At 44.1% G+C, this 23,574-nt stretch overlaps 1 protein-coding gene across 1 annotated transcript; it reads left to right on the top strand.

The window, feature by feature from the left end:
• The first annotated feature begins 7,585 nt into the window (after positions 1-7,585).
• On the top strand, positions 7,586-8,883 carry LOC133919892 (heat stress transcription factor C-1b-like). The gene is made up of 2 exons (XM_062364446.1): positions 7,586-8,090; positions 8,201-8,883. Exons 1-2 carry the CDS (start codon positions 7,818-7,820, stop codon positions 8,717-8,719), a joined length of 792 nt encoding a protein of 263 aa, XP_062220430.1. The 5' UTR covers positions 7,586-7,817; the 3' UTR covers positions 8,720-8,883.
• The last annotated feature ends 14,691 nt before the right edge of the window (positions 8,884-23,574 follow it).

The following is a 23,574-nucleotide window of genomic DNA, read 5'->3' on the forward strand; positions in this document are numbered from 1 at the left end:
AAATTGCGTCAATACCATGCATGTGGAATTAGAAAACTTTGAGAGAAATCAAGTTTGGGTCCTTATAGAGCCACTCCTAATATTCATACTATAGGCACAAAATGGGTTTTCAAAAATAAATAGGGGGAGGATGGGTCTGTAGTGAGAAACAAGGCTACACTTGTGGCTTAAGGTTTCACTCAAATAGAGGGGATAGACTTTAGAGAGACCTTTACACCGGTAGCTAGGCTAGAAGCCATTAGGATCCTCCTTGTATTTGTGGCATCCCAAGGGTTCAAATTGTATCAAATGGATGTCAAAAATGCTTTCTTAAATAGTTTCATAAAAGAAGAGGTCTACATTAAGCAATCGCCAGACTTTGAGCATCACAAATACCCAAATAGAGTATACAAGCTTCGGAAAGCTTTGTATGGGCTTAAGTAAGCACCTAGCGCTTGGTATGATAGGCTAAAGTCTTTCTTGTTGGAACATGGGTATGAAATGAGGTCGGTAGATAAAACTTTGTTTACTCTCAGTTGTGACAATGATTTCCTACTCGTTTAGATTTACGTGGATGATATCATTTGATGGCTCTTTTCATCGTTTAGATTTACGTGGATAATATCATTTGATGGCTCTTTTCATGTACTTGTGGCCAAATTTGCAGAAACTATGAGCTGAGAGTTCGAGATACCGATGATAGGTGAGCTCAACTTCTTCCTTGGACTACAAATCAAGCAATGCAAGCAAGGTACCTTCACTCACCAGATGAAATACACCAAGTATTTGCTGAACAAGTTTGACATGAGCAATGCTAAGTCATTAGCGACACCAATGGCCACCTCGGCCATGCTTAATCCGGACGAAGATGGAGAGGAGCTAGACCAACAAGAGTACAAGAGCATGATTGGCTCCACCCTGTACCTGATGGTGATAATATTTGACATCCACTTCGTCATCTGCCTGTGTGCCTGCTTCTAGGTATCACCGAGGACGTCTCACCGCCAAGCGGTGAAGCGTATACTCAGGTACATCAAGCACACTCTCGAGTGTGGTCTTTGATTTTCTGCATCTTCTTCTCTCTCTTTGAGGTTTTTCGGATGTGAATTTTGCTAGTTGTAGAATTGACAAGAATAGTACTTCTGATACTTGTAATTTCATATGTACTTCTCTTGTGTGTTGATCTTCTCGCAAATAGTGTAGTGTTGCACAGTCTACTGCTGAAGCTGAATATATAGCTGCTGCTAGCTGTTGCTAACAGATTTTGTGGATGGTTGCTACCTTGAGAGACTATGTGTTAGTTTTTAAGAGTGTACCACTTTTGTGTGACAACAACAATGCTCTAAGTCTTGCAAAGAACCCAGTCCAATACTCCAGAACTAAACACATAGATATGAGATTCCACTTCTTGAGAGATCGCAATGAAAAAGGAGATATTAAGTTGAGATACATAAATACCCAACACCAACTAATTGACATATTTACCAAGCCTCTTGATGCAACCAGATTTACCTATTTGAGGGGAGAGCTTGGCACGTGACATCCCTATGACTTTGTATGAGGGGGAGTTGCCTTTGTACATACTCTATCTTACTTTTGTTGCATTTGCATTGCATATCATGTTGCAAGATAGCTTCATGTCCTTGTGTCTCTGTCTCTTTTTGGGCCTTTGTGCGCTTGTGAGCTCCACATTCTATGTCTAGATTGTGAACAACATGAATTATGAACCAAGGTTCATAATCAAGCAAATTGAAGAGTAGTGCACGTACACTATTAGCTACAATAAGGCATGGAGGGCGAAGAGGAAGGTAATTGAGATGAGGTTCATGACCTATGAAGCATTATATGACAATCTACCACATTTCCTGCATATCATTGCTCGAAGGAACCTGGTGACGTATTACGATATTGATAAGTACACATTGATGTCCAAACCTGGCAAATACGTCCTAAAGCGATGTTTCTCCACAATAGAGGCATGTATCGAAGCTTTCAAGCATTGTCAACCTATCATGTGCATCGACGACACTTTCTTACTAGCAAGTTCACAGGACAGATCCTGACCGCTATTGGGGTTGATGAAAATAATCAAGTTCTACCATTAGCCTTTGCATTTGTGAAGAGTGAGAATACCAACAATCGGTATTGGTTCCTGTACCGTGTGATGATGATAATTATTAGTGCTTGGCCGAACGTGTGCATTATACATGACCAGCATGCAGGGATGCTCAAGGCAATTGTGGAGTTGCAAAATGGAATGGACGATGTCTTGATTGGACCTGTGTGGCCAGATCTGCAGAGTAGGTGGTGCATGAGGGATTTGGGTGAAACCTTTTTCTTCTAATTCAAGAACAAGAACCTCATGAACATGTTTAAGAGGCTGTGCGATCAGAACTAGTAGCGGAAGTTTGATGTTCTTTGGAAGATACTAGATGAGCTGACGAAGAAGCAAATACAAGAGTGTGCAGGGAGGCCCATGATGGGACCGAAGGACATAACAGTACCTCTTGAGTCCCTACCAAATGACAATGAAGTTGGCATCATGCGGAAAAGCAGGTCATCTACTAGGTCATTTAGCGAGTGGATTGATAATGAGCCTAAGGAGAAGTGGGCTCTTCTCTACGACACAAATAGGGCTAGATACGACATTATGACTATAAATTTAGCAGAGGTTTACAGCTAGGTGATAAAAGGTGTGAGGGGGTTGCCGCTGGTGAGGATTGTAGAGTTCAGATTTCAAGGGACATGCAAGTATTTCAGGGACCACTATGCAGTAGCGCACATGGCGTTGAATAATGCTAGTATGATTTATTGGACGAAGATGATTAAGTACATTAAAGACAAGGTGGAGAAGGCAAAGATGCACCGAGTGAAGATCATGGAAACTGCACAGCACAGATACGAAATTCTATGCAGGGACAAAGGAAGGAGAGGGGGCAAGCGTGAGAGAGTTATCCACGAGTGCACCATCTTTGATAACAGATGCGTTTGCACCTGCTACAAGCCGATGCTACTACATAAGCCATGCTACCAAGTGATTGCCGCGTGTGCTGTGACGGGGGTGAGGACGCGAAGGTATATCTCTGACTACTTTAAGAAGGAAGCTCTCTTCAACACATGAAACCATGAGGTCTATGGTTTCAGGATTTATTGTTCTTTCATGAAGGAACCTGGTTCTGATGCTATGTTCATACCTAATCCTAACAAGATGAAGTAGAAGAAGGGGCGGTGCAGGACTACGAGGCTCCGTAATGATATGGATGAAACAAAAACTGGCCATCACGTGAAATGGTGCAGCAAGTGCAACGGAACATGAAACATTTACAAGAAATGCATTGTTGGTGTCCCAAATATGAATCTCGCGGAAGCAGGTTCTTTCGGGTCTGTTGCAGATGGGAGACGTCCTCGTAGTCATCGATCGTCGGCTTCGTCGGCTCATTGAGATCAATTAATGTTGTAATTTATAGTGTGATGGATATTAATGTGCACACCATTGTATTTTACTGTGTTAGTACTAAGACGGTCACAATGTACGAGGTTGTAATGTGTTATGTTATGATTTATTCACATATTTGTGTATGATTTGAACAATTTATTATATCATGTTATATTTTAGATGCTTACTTGTTCAGTTCCCACAAATAAAGACTGGTCTAGACCAATTTAGACCAGGTCTATACCGGTCGACACTTCTTACTCTTTGTTTGTTTTGCATATAAAAGTGTAAATAACTTGTGAACATGTAAGTATATCGCAGCTGGAGTTGCTCGACCCCCATATCGACGTCAGGCACTGTTCGTACTGCATCACAATGCAAGATGAGGATCTCCCGGTACTTTGACCTCATGTGCCAGATGAGCTCATGAGGATTGACGAGCGCTGGATTCTGAGGTTTGTTAATTTTGAATTTACGGTTTTATACGGATTTAGACACGATATTGGTCGCTAAAAAGTATGTACAATAAATGCCGATGATAATTCATTCGAGTACGATTTTATAATACAGTAACACTACCATACGACACACACATCAGAAAGTTACAATTTGATGTTCGTTATGTGAGAACTAATTAGTGTGTAGTACTTATGTTTCTGATGTAAGGACTATGCGATAATTTATGCGTGTTCGGTATTTGCAATTTTTAATTTATTTCGGAATTGTTGGTCAGGATCGGGATTTATCATTTTACCAGTACGTTTTTTTTCTAAACGCAATGCTTTCATAAGATTCTCTACCTTTCATGTAGAAGCAACAATTACTCCTTGCAGAACTTTTGCAGAATAAAATGATCACACAAAGCAACAGCTTTCACAGGGAATCTCTACTAAGTATTAATGCCATAACTTTTTCAGCTTTCACAGGGAATCCTATGCTCTAACCCCAGCCATGCCCATGCACTCAGTCCTTGCACTAGCCCCCAGCCGCCATAAATAACCCCACCCTTAACCATAGATAGACCACTCCTTCTTCACCTCTCTCAACTACAATGTCTTTGTCAACTCCACCAAGCTCATCCAAGAAATATTGGGGGATTTTCATCCCCTAGATGGTCAAACCGCCGATATACTTATGTGGTGACCCTTGTAGGATTCGTGAGTCCCAGGACATCTCCTAAACCTATGGCAAACGCTTTTTTATGTGTACCAACTACCAGTATGACCCGTCTCGACATGGACCGTATGAGTACCCACTGATATAACGACATAGATCACTCATGTGCCACTTTACATACGGTTTTATGCATTGTCTTACTAATCTCCCCTCTTATTTCATTTGTCCAGCCTTCTCCATCTATCTGTGACTTCATGGAATGGCTGGATATTGAGCAAAATGAGCACCGAAAGTAGTGGGTTGACATGAAGATGCGATGGAGGAGGTAAGCTTACGAACATCAGGAGTACGAGCAACAGCAAAAGGAACTATGACTGAAGCGTCAGGAGGATGAGCACATGAAGAAGACAATAGAGGAGCGTGCTATGGCTAAAGCACACGAAGCAGAGAGGGAAAGAAAGTAGGAGAGGATCCGTCGCACTAAGGCGGAGAGCCCCGATGCCCTGAGAAATGACAATTATCCTAGATCCACTCAGTAGAGAGCATCCATTGTACCTCGATCTATTTTTATTCCCTAAGTCAAATTAGGTTTAACAGCAATACACTATTAAGTTAGTCTTTAGGCGTAACGTACATGTCAACGTTTGTTGTTATCTCTTTATGGTTAGGGTCCATTCGTATAGCGATGAAAAACCCTATGTCACATGTAATGTTTATCAATATATATAAACTCCGTGCCGGGTTATATAATATTTGTACTCCATAACTACTATTGTTCGATAAATTAGATTTTGTATTCTCACAAAGTCACTTAATAAAAAAATTTCACACACTTTTACACCAACTAAATAAAGAAATCGACAAAATGACATCCAGCTAAAATTAAAAATAGAATGAACCGTTCGGATAACTGTATGCACAGCTATTATTTTTCGCCAAATGAATGTGCAATATTTTCAATTTACTGAATACAAAATATATATTTAAAAATTAATTATACATATATTTTTGTAATTGAATTAAATCAAATATGTCGCCCGGAGTGAGCGATACAAATATGTCGTCCATTGTACGGGTGAGATAAAGGAATCGTCCATTCAACGGGCGAGATTAAGTTCTCGCTCGCTGAGCGAGTGAGACATTCCTCTCTCTGGTTAATAAATTCACTGGTTACCAAGGCTCACAAAATTTTATCTGTTCAACAAACGAGATCTTGTTCTCACCTGTTGAATGGATCATGATAGGGTAGACTTTATTATTTTCAAACGGGCTGTAATTTTGAAATATTTAATATATATATATATATTCTCTGATACGTGGGCTCAGCTCTGCTCCTCCACGACGTTTGCCAGCTCTCGGCGCAATTTGGGCCCAGATTCGCCATGAAGTCCAGGGCTCCATGTGTTACACGACGTGTCTCCGAAACGGGAGGCCGTACTGTACTCTCTTGTCTTTTTCCTCAAAGCAAATCAGTGCCGTGTAATATTCGTGAACAGGTTTAGTAATCCAAGGAGTGGTTGATGCCTTGGTCAGATACGAGTAGAGATTATCTTCAAGTTTCACCAGTTTATGCTGGAATATTACTTTAGGATGCGCATGGCGAGCAATAGGAAGGGGTATGTGAATTGGAGTTGGGAGTTGACGAAGGGAATTAACATAGCAATTGGACTTTTATTCTCATTCTCTCGTCTGGCTCGTGATGGAAATTAAGAGAATGGGTTTAAGAGAGAATTCTTATCCACCGTTTGGTGTAAGGGTTTTGATGTAAAAACTTGTAAGATAAATCGTGATGAACAATAAAGATACATCCATCTTTGACTTACAAAACAATTCTCACCTCTGGTTTTAAAATCCTCTTAAACTCCCTTCCTCAACCCACTAGCCAATTAAGCAATCTAAGATTTTAGAGTTCACGCGGGACCGGCAAACGACGGGACGGCCGCGCACGCAACGTGGCCACGCGGGGAGGGCGCGACCTGTCAACACCAGCGCCCGCGCGGCTGGGCTCCTTTCCATTGGACCACTGTTTCCGTGGGTCTGCGGTGTGAACAGAGCCCCGGGTTGCTTTCCAATTCCAACAGCGCCGAAGACACCCGGACTGAGGCGGTTCACATTCTTTCGGTGACACAATCTTTTGGCCCGACGAAAGAGCAAAGTGTTGCGCTTCTAGTCGTCGAAGGGGCCAAGGGGAGGCCTTTACTAGACTACCCGCTAACCATTCTTGGTTATTGGAATTGGACCACTGAACGTGATGCCCAGTTGTGGTAAACAAGCCTTTTGTATTCGGTTTTTGTATGGTACGCCGCATTTAAGATAGGAAAAGGTACTGGCCTGATGTCTTGAGTTTGGTCGCCAACGTGACAGACCCACTTGCTCCCACCGCCTTCACCTTTCACCTCAGTTGGAAGTTTTCGGTTTCCGGAGGTCCTCCGAGAAAAAGGTCAGCCGTGCTCAACTCAAAGCAAGCCACCAACGCTCCAGGCAACGAACTTAACCAGTACGAGAGGAGTAGCCGAGTCCAATACTAGTACTGATAGCACTCAATGACTAGCTTCCGAAGAAAGTTTCGATACATGCATGAATGAGTAACGCGTGTGATTCCAACATCACACCGAGCTTCCGCTCGATCTGCTGCCCCGTCCAAACGTCGAGCTTTTCTCCTGCGATCTCACGGCTCGATCTGCTGTCCCGACCAAAAATAATGATACCAGATCGCAGGCACACTCAAAAAAGGCGAGGCCTTAAACGGAGATGCTATGACACGGGAGACAGCGCGACACTTTATGCCTGTGGCGCCACACGTGACCCGTACGCGACAAGCACCGAGTCCTCCGAAAACCCGGCACACCACCAGCGTGGCAGCGTCACATCACGGCGCCTATAGCACCGCTCCATTTGTTGCCGCCGAGGGTACGAGGCACGCCATGTATCCTACGATCTAATCACTAAGTAAAAAGAAAAAAGTATGAACATGTATTATAAAAAAAGATTTTTTATAGAATTAGATCTTATAAAAAAAAATTCTAGAGTCCGAGACTGTTAAGGTCGGCACGCGCACCGCTCGCTGCTCAGGGCCGAGCCAATACGTAGGCGGCAGCATTACCGCCACAGACAGAAATATCTGTGGACATGTAGGACTCATCCCGCACCGACGAAGGAGACGAATAAACCCACGCACACCGAGCAGCGAGAGAGAAAAAGCGAGCTGCTTTCTTATCCGGTTCTTCGCCGTGCGCACGCGCTCTGCAGAGTACGCGAGGATCTGTTCTAGTGGCTAGGTACCGTCATGGGCAGCGAGTGCAAGGGCCACCTGCAGCTTCACGCCGGCTGCGGCACCGCCGGGGGAAGCGTGCAGCAGCAGCAGGCGGGCGCCATCGCGCCGTTCGTGGCGAAGACGTTCCATATGGTGAGCGACCCGGCCACGGACGCCGTCGTGCGCTGGGGCGGCGCCAGCAACACCTTCCTCGTCCTCGACCCCGCCGCCTTCTCCGACTACCTGCTCCCCTCCTACTTCAAGCACCGCAACTTCGCCAGCTTCGTCCGGCAGCTCAACACCTACGTGAGTGCGCTAGCTCCCCTGCCCCACTCACAAGCTAGGTAGCTCTCGTGTCTCCTCGTGTGGTCGTGTCGTGATGATTCTTGCCTGCCATGCGTGGTCTACGGTTTCAGGGGTTCAGGAAGGTGGACACGGACAGGTGGGAGTTCGCGCACGAGTCGTTCCTGCTGGGGCAGGCACAGCTGCTGCCGCTGATCGTTCGCAAGAAGAAGGAGGGGTGCAGGGAGCTGGGCGAGGAGGGGGAGGAGGTGCGTGGCACCATCCGGGCGGTGCAGAGGCTGCGGGAGGAGCAGCAGGGCATGGAGGAGGAGCTGCAGGCCATGGACCGCCGGCTGCGCGCCGCCGAGAGCAGGCCGGGCCAGATGATGACCTTCCTCGCCAAGCTCGCGGACGACCCGGGCGTCGTGCTGCGCTCCATGCTCGCTAAGAAGGAGGAGCTGGCCGCGGCCGGCGGCAAGGGATCACCGGCGCCCGTGGAGGAGCCGTGCAAGAGGCGGCGGATCGGGCCCGAGGCGGTGTCAGCGGGGCGCGGAGACTTTGGCGGCGTGGCGGGCGGCGACGCCGTGGAGCTGGCGCAGAGCAGGGGCGCCGTGCCGTTCCCGTTCTCTGTTCTTGGCCAAGTGTTCTACTAGCGGAGATAGAGACAGGTGTAGTAGTGTATATATGACTCGTAGCATAACGTTGCCTCCGTTTAGTCAGTTAATTAGTACTACTATGTAAACGGTGAACACTTCGGTTATGCAGAGTTCAGAAGAAAAGCTAGTGTGGTGATTATGCAGTTCACAGAGCTTGGTTAGTCGTTGGCTTCAGTGCTGAATGTGTGTATATATTAAATGTTTGATATTCGAAAGTAGAAAGTAGAATCTGTTGATGAGGGTGGAAATGATATTTTATTCGGGTAAAATGAATCTTGAGACCAAATTGAAGTCCCAAATGATTACAGTTGAATTGGGGAAACAAACCAAGCAGTGCAAAAGATGCGCAGGTCAAGATTGATTGCCCCTCCGCTGGCTGCTGAATACCAGCCTTCAAGTCTTCCAGACCGGTAACAGATTTGATACGACATGGCAACGGATGTTACGTTGGCATTTGGGAATCAGATATCATGCAAGGAACCGTCGTCAGAACCCATGGAAACTCAGTGCCAGACATAGTTGATGATGGAGAATGGATAGACTAAGCTAGGGTAAACTAAATTGTTTTAGCGTGTTTAACAAGTAAACCATACAAGCAAAGGATCAAGTATTATTACCATTAACTCCAGACACGTGCGTCAATGTAGAGGAAGAAGTTGATCTCGTCACGAACCGAACATCTCATCATCATGTCCGTCGAATATCTAACTATGAGGTATATACGTATAAAGAGTATAACATATACGGATAAGGTATACCGTATGCATATTTAACAACTCCGGATATTATGCAACCGAATCTACGAGATTTAGTACGCGTATACTAGAAAGGTCTCAATTGGTTACCCAACTTGAGAACAACTAGCATTCCAGTCAAATTTATCTGATCTTTCTTGGTGGACAAGATAAAGAACTTCCTATCAACTACAACAAGATAGACGACGGTACAAGACCCTTATATAAGGCTCTTTTTTCGGAGGAACAACTCATCTGCAACTCGACATAAGCACTAGAGCTATAAGAGATACTCGGTGACTTCGTCATTAGTCTAGTTTAGTTATCATCTACTTCTTGTAATAGATCTAAACACATTGCATGTACTCGAGTGAATGCATATACATCATCAACCACACATGACATAGGGTGTTACTCCAATAGGGGACCCGAACCTGTATACATCATCTGTGCCTCGTCTCTTGTTTGATTCCTGGATCACGAAGACAACCTCGTTATACTTATAGACATATTGTCAGAGAAAAACCCTAAACAGTTGGCGCTTCAGGTATGAGTCTTCTGCTTTTCAGTATCAACTATATCTTGAGTGCACATTCGCGTCGGATTCTCCAATGCCGGCTTCTATGACCGCTTCAAGTCACCAGCGATCGCTTTTGAGTCGCCCCTGGCTGGATCGGAGATCACGTTTGAAACTATAGTTTTCCGTTGGAACAATCAGGGTAGACTAATCCACACCGGTATTCTCGAGTCTAGCCCATTGGACGCGTGCCACGAGGTGAGATACCTTGAATGGGATCCTAAGGAGCCCAATGTTTTGCAGTTTATGAAAACCGACAACGACATAAGTGGTGGCGACGGCTCCGTTGACATCCAGAATAGCCAAACAGATCGATTTGTGTTTATGGCTAGAGGAACTAGAGTCCCACCTGTCGATCCGATGGCGGTAGATCCAAACGCCATGGTGAATAACGGCACCGAAATCCTTAGGTTTCAGCGGCAGCGGCCGCCAACGTCAGTAATTCTGGAGACATACCACTTGTGACATCTGCAACCAGAGCTCTATACGTTCCTAATACCATCGATCATCAACGAACCGTAGGAGGACCAACGCCTCTTGGTCTTAACCGATGGCTTCTAGTGGGCACGCCTCCACTAGCACCGGTACCGAGATTGAGGGACGAACTCCCTCAGGGCAGCCATCACAAGGCTTCATCGGCTCGACCGCAATCGAGCCTCAGTAGTGGCATTTTTAGCACTCTAGATGCTAATGCCTAGAGAGCCTATTTGATTCTGAGATCCCTTCCGAGGTTGGGTCCGTCAAATCCTTTAACCCCTATGGTTAATCAAGTCAGGACCCTATTTGATGCGGCTCAGATCCAAGTTGCTCGAGCAAACAATCCTAGCGCCTCTAGGCCCTCAGCTGACAAGGTGCTAGTTCGAGGAGCCACGGACACGAACACTCTCAAGTAGAAGGGTCGCAAATAGGTAGCTTAGAAGGTTGACCCCGAGTATAGCCCTGCAAGTTGAACTGCAACTGCCCCGTCCATGAGCGCAAGAGGGAGACCTAAGGAACCTCATCCCTCACAACAGTTGTGACTTACAGGAGGTTATCAACAACAACCGTGAGGAGCGATGTGAGGATGATCGAAGCTACAACGATCGTAGATCTATAGGACGGAACGATCGATGGGACTCCCCTGATCGAAGGAATAAACATGACAGTCCTTCTCCTCCGCCTCCTGAGGAATTCGACGGAGGCTGCAAAGCCTTCATCCCAGAGCTCCGCTCGATGTGGCCCAATAAGTTCAAGATAGGCATGATCCGAAAGTACGACGGGAAGATCAGCCCCAATGAGTGGTTACAGATCTATACCATAATTATTTGAGCAGCAAGTGGAAATAACAAGGTAATGGCCAATTAACTGCTAACCATGCTTGATGGACCGACAAGGTCTTGGTTGTTGAACCTGCCTCCTAACTCGATCCGATCATGGACCGAGTTGAAGGCTCAATTCATAGCCAACTTCCAAGGTACTTTAGAGTGCCCATGAACAGAGAACGATCTTCATCAACTGAACTAAGGAAAGGACGAGTCCCTCTGAGATTTCATCTGAAGATTCAATGACCGGCAAAACACGATCCTAGATATTTCCAATGAATTGGTTATCATCGCCTTCAAGAGAGGCATCAATAACGCAGATCTGGTCAGGAAGCTTGCTATCCGAAAGATCTAGATGGTCAAGGAGCTCTTCGAGTTGACCGATAAATCTACAAAGAAAGCAGAAGCTCAAGCACATGCCAAAAACTCTCAGCCTGGTAAGGACAATCCTAAGTCCTCAAAGAATGAGGGGAAGAAGGGCAAGCTTGGTGATAAGCGCAAGGGTCTAGATAGAACCGTAGCCATGGTTGATAGGAGTAAGTCATGCAACACCGAAGACAGTAAAAGCCTGAGTCGAGGTGGCAATAAGTGGTACCCCGTTCATTGGACCAATCAACATGACTTTAACGAATGCTATGTCCTCAAAAAGTAGGTCGAAGAGAAGCTTAAAGCCACTACTATTGAGCACCATGACAAATAGACTAAGCCAGATGCTAAAGGTGATGAGCCTGAGTTCCATGAGCCTGACCAAAGTTTTGCACACATCTTTGGAGGATCCGCCGCGTATGAGTTAAAAGGACAATACAAGGCAGTCGAACAAGAGGTCAACCTAGCTCTAATTAGTCCTACTCGGTACCTCAGGTGGTCGGAAGTTTTAATTACCTTCAACCAAGTCAACCATCCTCCCATGGTCTCACATCCTGATCGATATATGGTTGTGGTACAGCCGACTATCTTCAACATCAAAGTTTCTTAAACACTGGTTGATGAGGGTAGTTCGCTTAACCTCATCTTCGCCAAGACTTTAGATAAGATGGAGATCGAGAGGTCGAAGCTTAAGAAGGGAGTCGAGCCTTTCCATGGCATAAATCCCAATTCATCGATGATGCCTCTTGGCCAGATTGAGTTGCCAATCATGTTTGGCACGCCCGGCAATTTCCGTACAGAGAAGCTTACCTTCTACATCGTTGATTTCAAGACGGTGTACAATGTTATCCTAGGCCGCCCAATGCTAGGTAAGTTCATGGTTGTCATGAACTAAGTATACCAAGCACTTAAGATCCCGGGCCCTAAAGGGGTTATAACTGTCAAAGGAGATCAACGAGCGGTAGTCAAGTCTAACAAGCAGAGCTTGGATATAGTTGAACACTTCAGTTGATCATCAATTACTTCAAAAGGTGCGGAGTCCAAGCGTCAGGAGCATCAAGTTGCCAGTGACTCCAAGCTTGTAAGCCTTACTGACACATCCTAGTCCGACGATGTCACAAAGGAAGAGACCAACGACGATGCCAAGGACAAAAGAACTGATGGTGGTGTCAAAGCAATGCCCCTCGATATGTCTGAACCAGCCAAGATGGCCAAGGTTGGGGCTGCTCTCGACCTTAAATAGGAACTCGAGCTCGTTTCTTTCCTCCGAGTGAACCAAGATGTGTTTACATGGCAATCATCAGATATGTCCGGGGTTTCTAGGGAAGTAATCGAGCATCGACTAGCTATTAAATCCGATGCCAAACCTGTGGTGTAGAAGCAATAAAGATATGTTGAGGATAGGAAGTTAGCCATTCAGGAGGAGGTCGACAAACTCCTATAGGCGGACTTTATTCGAGAAGTTTGTCATCCTACATGGCTCGCGAATCCTGTCCTCATCAAAAAGGCTAATGGTAGGAGGAGAATATGTGTCGACTTTATCGACCTCAACAAAGCTTGCCCTAAGGATTATTTTCCTCTCCCACGCATCGACCAGATAGTCGACTCCACGGTAGGTTGTGCGTTACTGTGTTTTCTAGATGCCAATTCGGGATATCACCAAATTAGCATGGGAATTGAGTATGAAGAGAAAACTACTTTTACTACTCCTTTCAGTGTATTTTGTTATGCAAAGATACCTTTTGGTTTGAAGAATGTCGGTGCTACGTATTAAAGATGTATTCGGAATTGTCTACAACCTCAGATTGGGTGCAATATAGAAGCTTATGTCGATGATATTGTAGTCAAGTCTAGGACTAATGTATTGATCATCGACCTCAATAAAACCTTCGACAACCTCAGGAAGTATCACATGATGCTCAACTCTAAAAAGTGCACGTTCGGCATGTCGTCTGGCAAGTTTCTCGGATTCCTAGTGCCAAGTCGAGGCATTGAGGCTAATCCACGCAAAATTGAGGCTCTCAATCAGATGTGGTCACCTCGAACGCTAAAGGAGGTTCAAAAACTGATAGGATACATAGCAGCTCTTAGTCAATTCATTTTTAAGATGGACGAATGAGGGATGCCATTCTTGAAGCTACTGAAGAAACACAACCGGTTCCAGTGGACGAAAGAAGTGGAGAACGCCTTCAAGGACTTTAAAAGGTACTTATTGTCTTTGTTAATTCTTACCTCACTCGATGAAAAAGAGGAGCACCCCGCAAGTTGTAAGCATGGTTCTGGTGGTCGAACGGGAATGCCCCAATAAAAAGGACAACGCCCAGAAATCTACTTACTACATGAGCGAAGTCCTACACGATGCAAAACTATGATACCCACAAGTGCAAAAATTGTTTCGTGCAATCTTGATGTCCTCCCGAAAGCTATGACACTTTTTCCAAGTTCATAAGGTCATTGTCATGACAACGTATCCACTAAATGATGCCATACGCAATAAGGTGGCTACTGGATGAATCGCCCAATGGACGCTTAAACTCAATGAGTTCGATGTATACTATGCACCATGCACAAGTATGAAGTTGGGAGTACTGGCAGAATTCATCGCTAAATGGACAAACATTGATGAAACAAAGTCAAGTGTGGCCGAGTACCACTGGACGCTATTCTTTGATGGATCGCACATACTTCAAGACTCGGGGCTAGCATCATACTCAAATCTCTGATAGGCAACAAACTCAGGTATGTTGTTCAATTATATTTTAAAGTTTCCAACAATATTGTAGAATACGAGGGACTAGTAAATGGCCTATGCATAGCTACGCCACTTGGAATCAGGTGAATTCTTGTGAAAGGGGACTCACAGCTAGTCGTAAACCAAGTGCAAAAGGAGTACCAGTGCTCGGACAACAACATGGCGGCTTACTTGTACGAGGTGCGCAAGTTTGGGGAAAAGTTTGAATGGCTATAAGTAACACACATTAGAAGGAGTGATAACTCTGGTGCGGATGAGTTTGCTAGACACGCTTCTTCTCGAGCATCGGTGCCCATAGGGGTCTTCGTTGATAAACTCATCAGACCATCTGTCCCGACAGTTCGACGAACAGATGCTACCTAACCTGACCAGTAGTCTGGCTAGGTCAGCGAGGCAGAAACCACAGACACAGTAGCTGCACTACTTGAATGCGAGCCGACTTGGATGACTCCGTACCAAGCCTATCTCGAAGGTCGAAACATCCCTAACGATAATGCATTTATAGAGAAAATTACTCATAAATCCAAGCTATATGCTTTGGTAGACGGCAAGCTCTACCAAAAGGGGAGTAACAGAATGTTGATAAAATGCATCACTTAGGAAGAGAGCAATAAATTATTACTCGATATCCATGGAGGCATGTGTGGTAATCATGCGTATTATCGCACCTTGATCGAAAAAGCTTTTCTCCAGGGATTCTATTGGCAGACTGCCCTCCAGGATGCTTCTGAGCTGGTCAAAAAGTGCGAGAGCTGCCAATTTTTTGAAAGACAGACTACTCGACTGGCCCAAGCTATGCAAAAAATTCCTCTTTCTTGGTCTTTCTCTGTCTAGGGCTTGGATATCCTAGGATCATTCCCAAGGGCCCAAGACGGTTACAAGTTCCTATTCATGTCTATTGACACATTCACTAAGTGGATTGAGGCTAAACCCGTTGGGAAGATAACCGCTGAAGCGGCTAAGAAATTCATGAGGAGCAAAATTGCCTGATTCAAAATTTCGCATAGGATAATTACAGATAACGGTATCCAGTTCAAAAGCGGGACCTTTATTACATTCTGTGAAGAATTCGGCATTAAAACCTGTTTTGACTCTGTAGCTCACCCCCAGAGCAACAGTCAGGTTGATCACGCTAATGGTATAGTATTGCAGGGTCTCAAAACTTGGATTTTTGACAAGCTGAAGGACTACTAGAAGCAATGGGTGAATGAGCTTCCCTCAGTACTACGGGTCGTTCATACCTCAACTAACAGGGCCACCGGTGAAACTATGTTCTTTTTAGTCTACGATGCAGAAGCAGTGTTCCTGAATGAATTGCAGTTCGGATCATCTCGAGTGAAAAATTACTCAGAAGAGGGGCAGGAGCAATTACAAGTAGATGACATTAATTTACCCGAGGAGTACCGTGATTGAGCATTCATTCGAGCAACTAAGTATCAGCAACCATTGCGTAGATATCATAGTCAGAAAGTCCAGCCTAGGAGACTCGCTACTAGAGATTTTGTTCTACGAAAAGTGCAGAAACAGGTCCGGTGTCATAAGTTATCACCTAAGTGGGAAGGACCCTGTATGGTAGTTGAAGTTACTCGACCTGGATCAGTACGGTTATCTACTACAAATGGTGAGATACTCGAGAACTCATGGCACATCAATCAACTCCGACAGTTCCATTCATAGATAAGATAAGTTATAGGTAAGTCAATTACATTCGATAAGATTAACTAACCTATTACATATTTTTCCTCTCGACCTATGTGGCAAATAGTGAAGATCCACCACCTCTAAGAGTTCAGAAGTATGTGGACCCCTATTCGCCTATTGGAGCTACTGACCGGCACTAGTGATCCTAACGGACCCTCTGCGGGCCGTGAAGGCGGTCTGGTGGTTGTTGACGGAGAATACGACCACACTTCGGGGCTTGGGGGCTTCATCGATGAAAACTTTGTCAGTAGCTTGGTTGACGATCTCGTCAGGATCACCACCAGCTTCATCCCTCTCCCATGTCATTTGCATCGCTCGCCGCGTGGCATAAGCGGCATTGAAGCGATGTGTCCACTGGGAGAGGGGTCGGACATCCCCAGGTGATTCTTTGTACTCTCTTCCGCTAAGCCCCTCACTTGATTCCTCTTCGTCGGAAGAAATGATGATGACATCGGGTGGAACCATGGCAATAGGCTTCAGGGGAAGAATTCCCTCTCCTCTAGTTTTCGAGCTCGACTCGGGAGACGGCGATGGAGTGGAGGTCATGGCTTCAGGCTCTACAAGTTCTACTAGGCAAGGCAAAGGAAGAAAGAGAGGAGAGAGAGAGAGAGAGTGAAGATAAACAACCTCAAGTCCCCTCTATTTATAGGTGCAGGAATAGGTCGTATTATGTAAACAGAGTCGTCAAGATCCGAAATGATAGCGTGCTCAAGAACACCTCAGTCGTGCTGCACTCCCGGCGGAAGTCGAGGCATCGTGGGAGCGTTATGACCTGTCTAATCTCTACAAAGAGAGATGGATGATCATTATGACACGTAAAATGGTTGCGGTGAAAATGAGCACGAACGAGAGTGGATTTTTAATGCTCGCCTACCCGTCCACTCGAGTTTACTTGGTGACCACAACATAGTTGTAACCCAAAGCTCAGGGGCTAAACCCATCAAGAATACAGTTGAGAACGGTATGTTGATGCTTACGCTCTACTCTCCACTCAATTACCACATCAAGCAAAGAGTTGAGGGATACATCACATATTTTTTATGCTTATGCTCTACTATCCACTGGATTATCACATCGAGCGTAGAGTCGGGGGCTACATCATACTTTTTTCGATGCGTTTGCTTCACTTTTTGTCTCTAGTTATCACGTCATTTAGAAGGCTAGGAGCCACATCGTATAATATCAGAGCTTATGCTCCACTATCTACTCAAATTCAATCATTGAGTAAGAGACAAGGGCCATGTCAAGTATGGTGCATATGCTCTACTCTCTGTTTCGATTATCACATCAAATAGAGAGATGGGGGCTACATCACATACTTTCGATGCTAAGGCTTTACCCTTTGTTCTATTCAGTCATCGAGTAGAAAGTTGAGGGCAACGCTATTTCCTTTAATGGTACAGGTATGTTCTTTCTTACTCTCTACTCGAGAATTTTTCTCCTCGACCAGAGAGTCGGGGGCTACATAATAATATCATATTCTTTTGTAAGTATTTTTCTAAAAGCTTATCTGGATTTGTGTTGATCGTGTTGGATAGAACCAACGGAGGCATGTGTTGGGTCGATGATGGACAATCACACCTCATAAGGCATAATGACACCAAGATTGTCAGACATCTTACGCATAACGACCAACAAAGATTTGGACTGTCCTAGTCGGTCCCGTGTGTGCTCTCTGACGAGTTCTTATCCGTATGTTGATCAAATGAACAAATCAGTAATAGTTTGCAAAAGTCCATCATGTGTTATGTTTCTAGTTTTATACAGGTCTTTTCCTTATTCTTTTTTTGGCTGTCTCAAGTAATTATTTGAGGATCGTGCATCTAATGGCTTGTTTAGTTGAGATTTCAGGAACTAATAGATATTCGATAAGTGATCTTCGAGGATAATAATAACACTTGCTCATCAGTTATGCATCTACTCATGCTAACTCTATTTCATCGATAAGGAAATAGCAGGCAGTAGCATAGTAGATAGGAAAAATAATAGTAGTGTTTACAAACATCCCTAGGGTATGGATTAAATCTAAATGTTTCGAGTCCCACACCACAGACCATTAGCTAGAAGGACTACCTTCGCTTTCACTGACGGATAGGCTAAGTCCCAAAGACTCGACAAAAGTAGGGATCAGAGGTTCAATGTTTTCCATAATTTTTGCTGCCTCCTCTATAGGGCATCCAAAACCTACCATCACCATTGAGGGGTCGAGATTGGGGTCATAGCTCTTGAGGAGATCAAGCATTGTTTTGGCGCTAAGGGAGGCTGACTAGGTCATGCGATCGAGGGTCTGCTCCTCAGCTTTGTTGGTTTGTAGGCTTGAGAAGACGATAACGGAATAATTGTGGAGGCCGAAGCCGGGTCGATGACCGGGTCACTTACGATTTGCTCATTTGGCTCCTCCAGAAGTAGAAAACTGAAACAATTCCACTTCAAAACACGTTTCTGTGGTGCCTCGATCAGTGTAAAAGGAGGAGTGATGATATCGTGCAAATCTCTACAGTTCAAATTTTGAAAGGTTTTTTAATTCTACTCGAAATTAGGTGTCGACTAATCGAGATTTTAGTCCTTTCTTGAGCTTTGAGTGCGGTTAACAATAAGGCGCTCGATCCAATTATGTTTCCACTTGATACTCGGAATAGGATCCGTTCTTACTCAGTTCTTTCAACTGCAAGCCTAAACCACCTTACTCGACCAGGTTTAGACTTGGCGGTACTCGAGTGGAAAATTACAAAAACCCTTCCTCTTGAGTAGAGTTAGGGGGCTACTGTCGAATATCTAACTATAGGGTATATACGCATAAAGAGTATACCATATACGGATAAGATATACCGTACGCATATTTAACAACTCCAGATATTATGGAACCAAATCTGTGGTACCTGATACCCTCGGAGATCTAGTAGGCGCATACTAGGAAGGTCTCGATTGGTTACCCAACTTGAGAACAACTAGCATCCCAGTCAAATTTATCTTATCTTTCTTAGTGGACAAGATGAAAGACTCTCTATCGACTACGACTAGATAGGAGGTGGTACAAGACCCCTACATAAGGCGGGGACCCAGATCCCCGAAGGGAGGCTCTTTTTCCGGAGGAACATAACTTATCTGTAACTCAATGCAAGCACTAGAGCCATAGGAGATACTCGCCGACTTCGTCATTAGTCTAGTTTAAATCCCATCTACTCCTTGCAGTAGATCTAGACATATTGAATGTACTCGAGTGAATACAAATGTATCATCAACCACACAGGACGTAGGGTATTACTCCAATCGGGGCCCCGAACCTATACACATCGCATGTGCCTCGTCTCTTGTTCGATTCCTGGATCATGAAGACAACTCCGTTATTCTTACGGACATATTATCAGGAAAAAACCATCGATAATGTCCTCATCGTGGATCAACACCGCAACAACAGCAATAGTTCCTCCACAATATCCACACATCTTGTGGTGGAACATCATGCGCTGGTATGCTAGCCCCACGTGCCCCAACTAAAGTTTCATGGGGAGGTCGGGTGGGGGTGGCGGCTAGAGTTTCGGGGTGATGAAGTTAACACACCCACACCCCCAATGCCTTTCTTTATATAGAGCTCGCTAATGAACTGCCACATTGGAGGCACATTAAGACTCTAATCCCTCACGGTTCATTATCTGTGTAGCTCGTATAGATCCAATCCAAATTAGTGTTCTAACTCGTTGTGTGTGTGACCCATTAGTTTCATATGTAAACAGCCATGATCAGAAACTCTTTCTGAACCATAAGTCAATAGCAGTACTTAGAATGACATATTGACTCCAAATTAACACACTCAACGATCATATCAGTTGAACCTTTATCTATACATACATCGACCCCTTTACCTCACGATATCAATCAAGCTCAAGGCAAGATGTGTGTTATTCTTGTGATAGCTCGATCATTCACTTGATCTTGTAGTGGATTATTAACTCATAATTAACTCTTTAGTCACATTAGCATGGTCATGCACTTTCTTAATCAAACCATATCGAGGGCCATAAAGATATCTCTTCTATTATCTAAGAGGAGCAAAATCCATCTTGATCACTCACATCCCATGATGTGTTTTCATAACATACCTAAAAGTACCTTTATAAATACCTAGTTATATAGTAGTGTTTAACAACCCCTAAGTGTGCTATTACATATTCTGAGAACCAATAATAATATCAAGTATAAGGATCCTGCAGTTACACCATCCGAAACTACAGCTGATATCACATCATATAGCATTCCAACAATATTTCACGGTGGGAATATCCAACACTATGTTTCTTACATATGTCTATCTTATTTATTTGATATCTTCATATCTATAACTCGTAAAAACATGATCATCAATCAGTACATGTGCCGGTCTATTCATCGTCATCATGATATAAGACTAAAAATCATTTAAAATAATATCATAATATAAAAAAAAGCTTCACGAACAAGTCATATACTCACTAATCAATATAAATAATAATTAAAATAACACAATATTCAAAACTATATATCAATATAAACATGATACAATCGTCACTTAGATTGCTGCTAAAACATATCACCAACAACTAAAGCTCTTCCGTTGCTTATTTTGACCAAACCGTGAAATTGACCAGACTAGAAACATTAACACCGCCTTTTGTCAGCTCCATGCATGCAACTCAAGGAACGAGACTAAGGCCACTCCTAATACAAATGTTTTAGTACACTCTTCCACCTCTCATGAATAATAGTGTAGAAATTCTTTCTCCAATACAAAGTTTCTTCCAAATCTCCAAAAATGTGCCATATCAATATTTCTATTGGTTCACGTTTATTTGTTATGTTTCATGGAACACAAGAATTATGTCAATGACCATCCTAATATATTTCTTAGCTTATTTCTTGTGTTAGATTCCGTGCCTAGTTTATGTTTTATAGAAGACACTAACTCTCTATCTCTTTTTAAATTATATGCCACAACATAAAAAAATTATGTACGGTAATATTATTTAATTTTTAAGAAATAAAATAAGGTAGAGCATCGAGAGTGGCCTAATTTTGTTAGAATAGAACATGGGATTGCTGGGTCCGGCGTCGCCGTCTTGCTAGTGTCCACGGCCACTGTATCAGCATGACGATACCGCTCACGGGTTATTCTGCTTCATGCTTCCTGTCTCCAGTTTTGTGCTTTTTCATATAATATTCATAGTTCGAATGTGGCAACATGTCACGGTGACGTAGCACACCATGACCTTTTTGGCAGATATTTTTGGGAACCAGATTTGGATTCTTCTCTCCGTCTCCTGATAAATAAATAATACTTTTAATCCAGGACCACCTTTTGCGTAAACTTCACAAAAATTCTATGCCATCTTGGTAAGCGGTCACTAGGCCTGCTTTGATAACGAATGCGGAGTTTTTTTTTATATATTTTTTTAATTAAAAATTTAAATAAATAGATATTTTTGCAACATTTATAAACCTAACCGCTTGCCGCCCTCTGAAAGGACTGCAGCCCTCTCAGAGGGTAGTAAGAAGTGCCACGGTGGCAGAGTCATCCCTTATCGTCCTTTGAAAGGGTGGGTGGTCTATCTGTTCTCTCAGAGAGTGGGTAGGGGGAATCCCCGCGCCCACCACCCTTACCGCTTTCTGAGAGGGCGGTTAGGTCCATTTGCTGCCCTCTTAGGAGGCGATTAGGAGGCTAGCCCCGCACACCCCTCCCCTCTTCCCTCCTCTATATAAGCCGATAAATTGAGGGAAAATCCTTATTTTATTTAAAAAAAAAGAGAAAGAGAGAAGAGAAGAGGAGAGGAGAGGGAGGCAATGCGGCGAAGCCCTACTGTTTTCGATCGGCGGATTTTGCAGAGCATTTTCTAGTAATTTCTTTTATACTCATGTTTTTGTTAGTAAGTAAAGTACCACTAGATCTAGGGTTTAGTAGTATGACCTAGGGTTTAGGGTTTAGGAAATATTGTATTTTGTAGTATATTGTCAATATTAATTACGACATGGTAGGATAGTCATTAAATGCATAGTAGTATTTATAGTATGGTAGTTTCGAATATCTAGATTGTACAGAATAATGATGTTAGTAATAATTATAGGTTAGTTTGCTTAGGGGCAATATTGAAGAACCTATTTTTAGGTGATAATCGGTGTCGGTAATTTTTTTTAGTTTCGATAAGCAGAAATATAGTTTGCCGGTCTTAACATTGGATATATTTTTGGTTGTTTTCAGGGATGGCAGATAAATTATATTTTCAGATATATTATGGTGAAGGTTAAATTACTTATGATCCTAACAGTGTAGATCTCTCTGGGTTTCGTCATATCGTCAAGAGTCTTAGTAAAGCCAATGAGAGGATCATTGTGGGTGTGTGCAAGTGGTTGATGCGTCATTTTCAACTGGATCCGCAGCGATATGATCTTAAGCTGAGAGCTGTCCTAAGCCGTGCTAATCAGGGCTACTTCGGCGAGCTCATCCCGATCGATGCGACATCTATTTGGAGGCAGTATGTAGATATATCATGTGACCGTGGGCTCCCTCTTGTTTTGTTAGCTGAGGCATACCAGAAGGATCCAACAGAGATAAACTTTGTGGAAACAGTAGTGGGAACAAGTCAGACAGTGGTAGATAAATCAGACCCGGTAAATGTTAGGGCCAGACAAGATGTTGGGGATATACTTGAGATGCAACCGAGGGGTGTAGCCGATGAGGCGGAGCACATCCCTAGCATTTTTTAGAAGAGATGTAGTTGGAGGATCAAGAGTTGGAGGAAACCGTTGCCGATGAGGATTCACCCGACGAGGAGGGAAATCAGGAATTTTCGAAGCTGGTGGTTAGTGAGGCTGATTGGATACCGTGGGAGTATCATGAGAACGAGGTGTCTCAGGGTGCTATGTACCCTACAAAGGAATCTGTTATTGATGCAGCTGGAACCATGGATCGCCTCAGGCAAGGGGTGCAGCTCAGTGCGACGGATGTAGTGGGGTTCATTAAGCGGGTTTTTGAAAAGACCGCATGGGCCCTGAAGCTTATGTAACACCCAGTTTTAAAGGGAACAAAACCGGGCACAACACATGTATGCCAGGAACAACTTCCATACATGTGCTTACATCATTAGTGATATCATCACAGTGCAAAAGATACATCGAACTTAACCTTATTACAAAATGACCCGAGGGTCTGAAAGAAAACACAGCGGGAGACAAGAGGGGTCTTCAGCGTCAGCGGCTCCAGCTTCCACAGGCGAAGACGTCAACCGGGGGCTCCACAGCCTAGAACAGCAGCTCGGGATCGAAGTCATCGAGGTCGAAGGTACCAGCTTCAAAGACAGCTTCTGAATGGCGGGAGAATGCAGGGGAGAATAACAAGGGTGAGTACAAAAGGTTGTACTCCGCAAGTGCAGGGGAAAGCAGGGTATGAGGCT

The sequence above is a fragment of the Phragmites australis genome, chromosome 1 (assembly GCF_958298935.1).
Source record: "Phragmites australis chromosome 1, lpPhrAust1.1, whole genome shotgun sequence".
NCBI lineage: Eukaryota > Viridiplantae > Streptophyta > Magnoliopsida > Poales > Poaceae > Phragmites > Phragmites australis.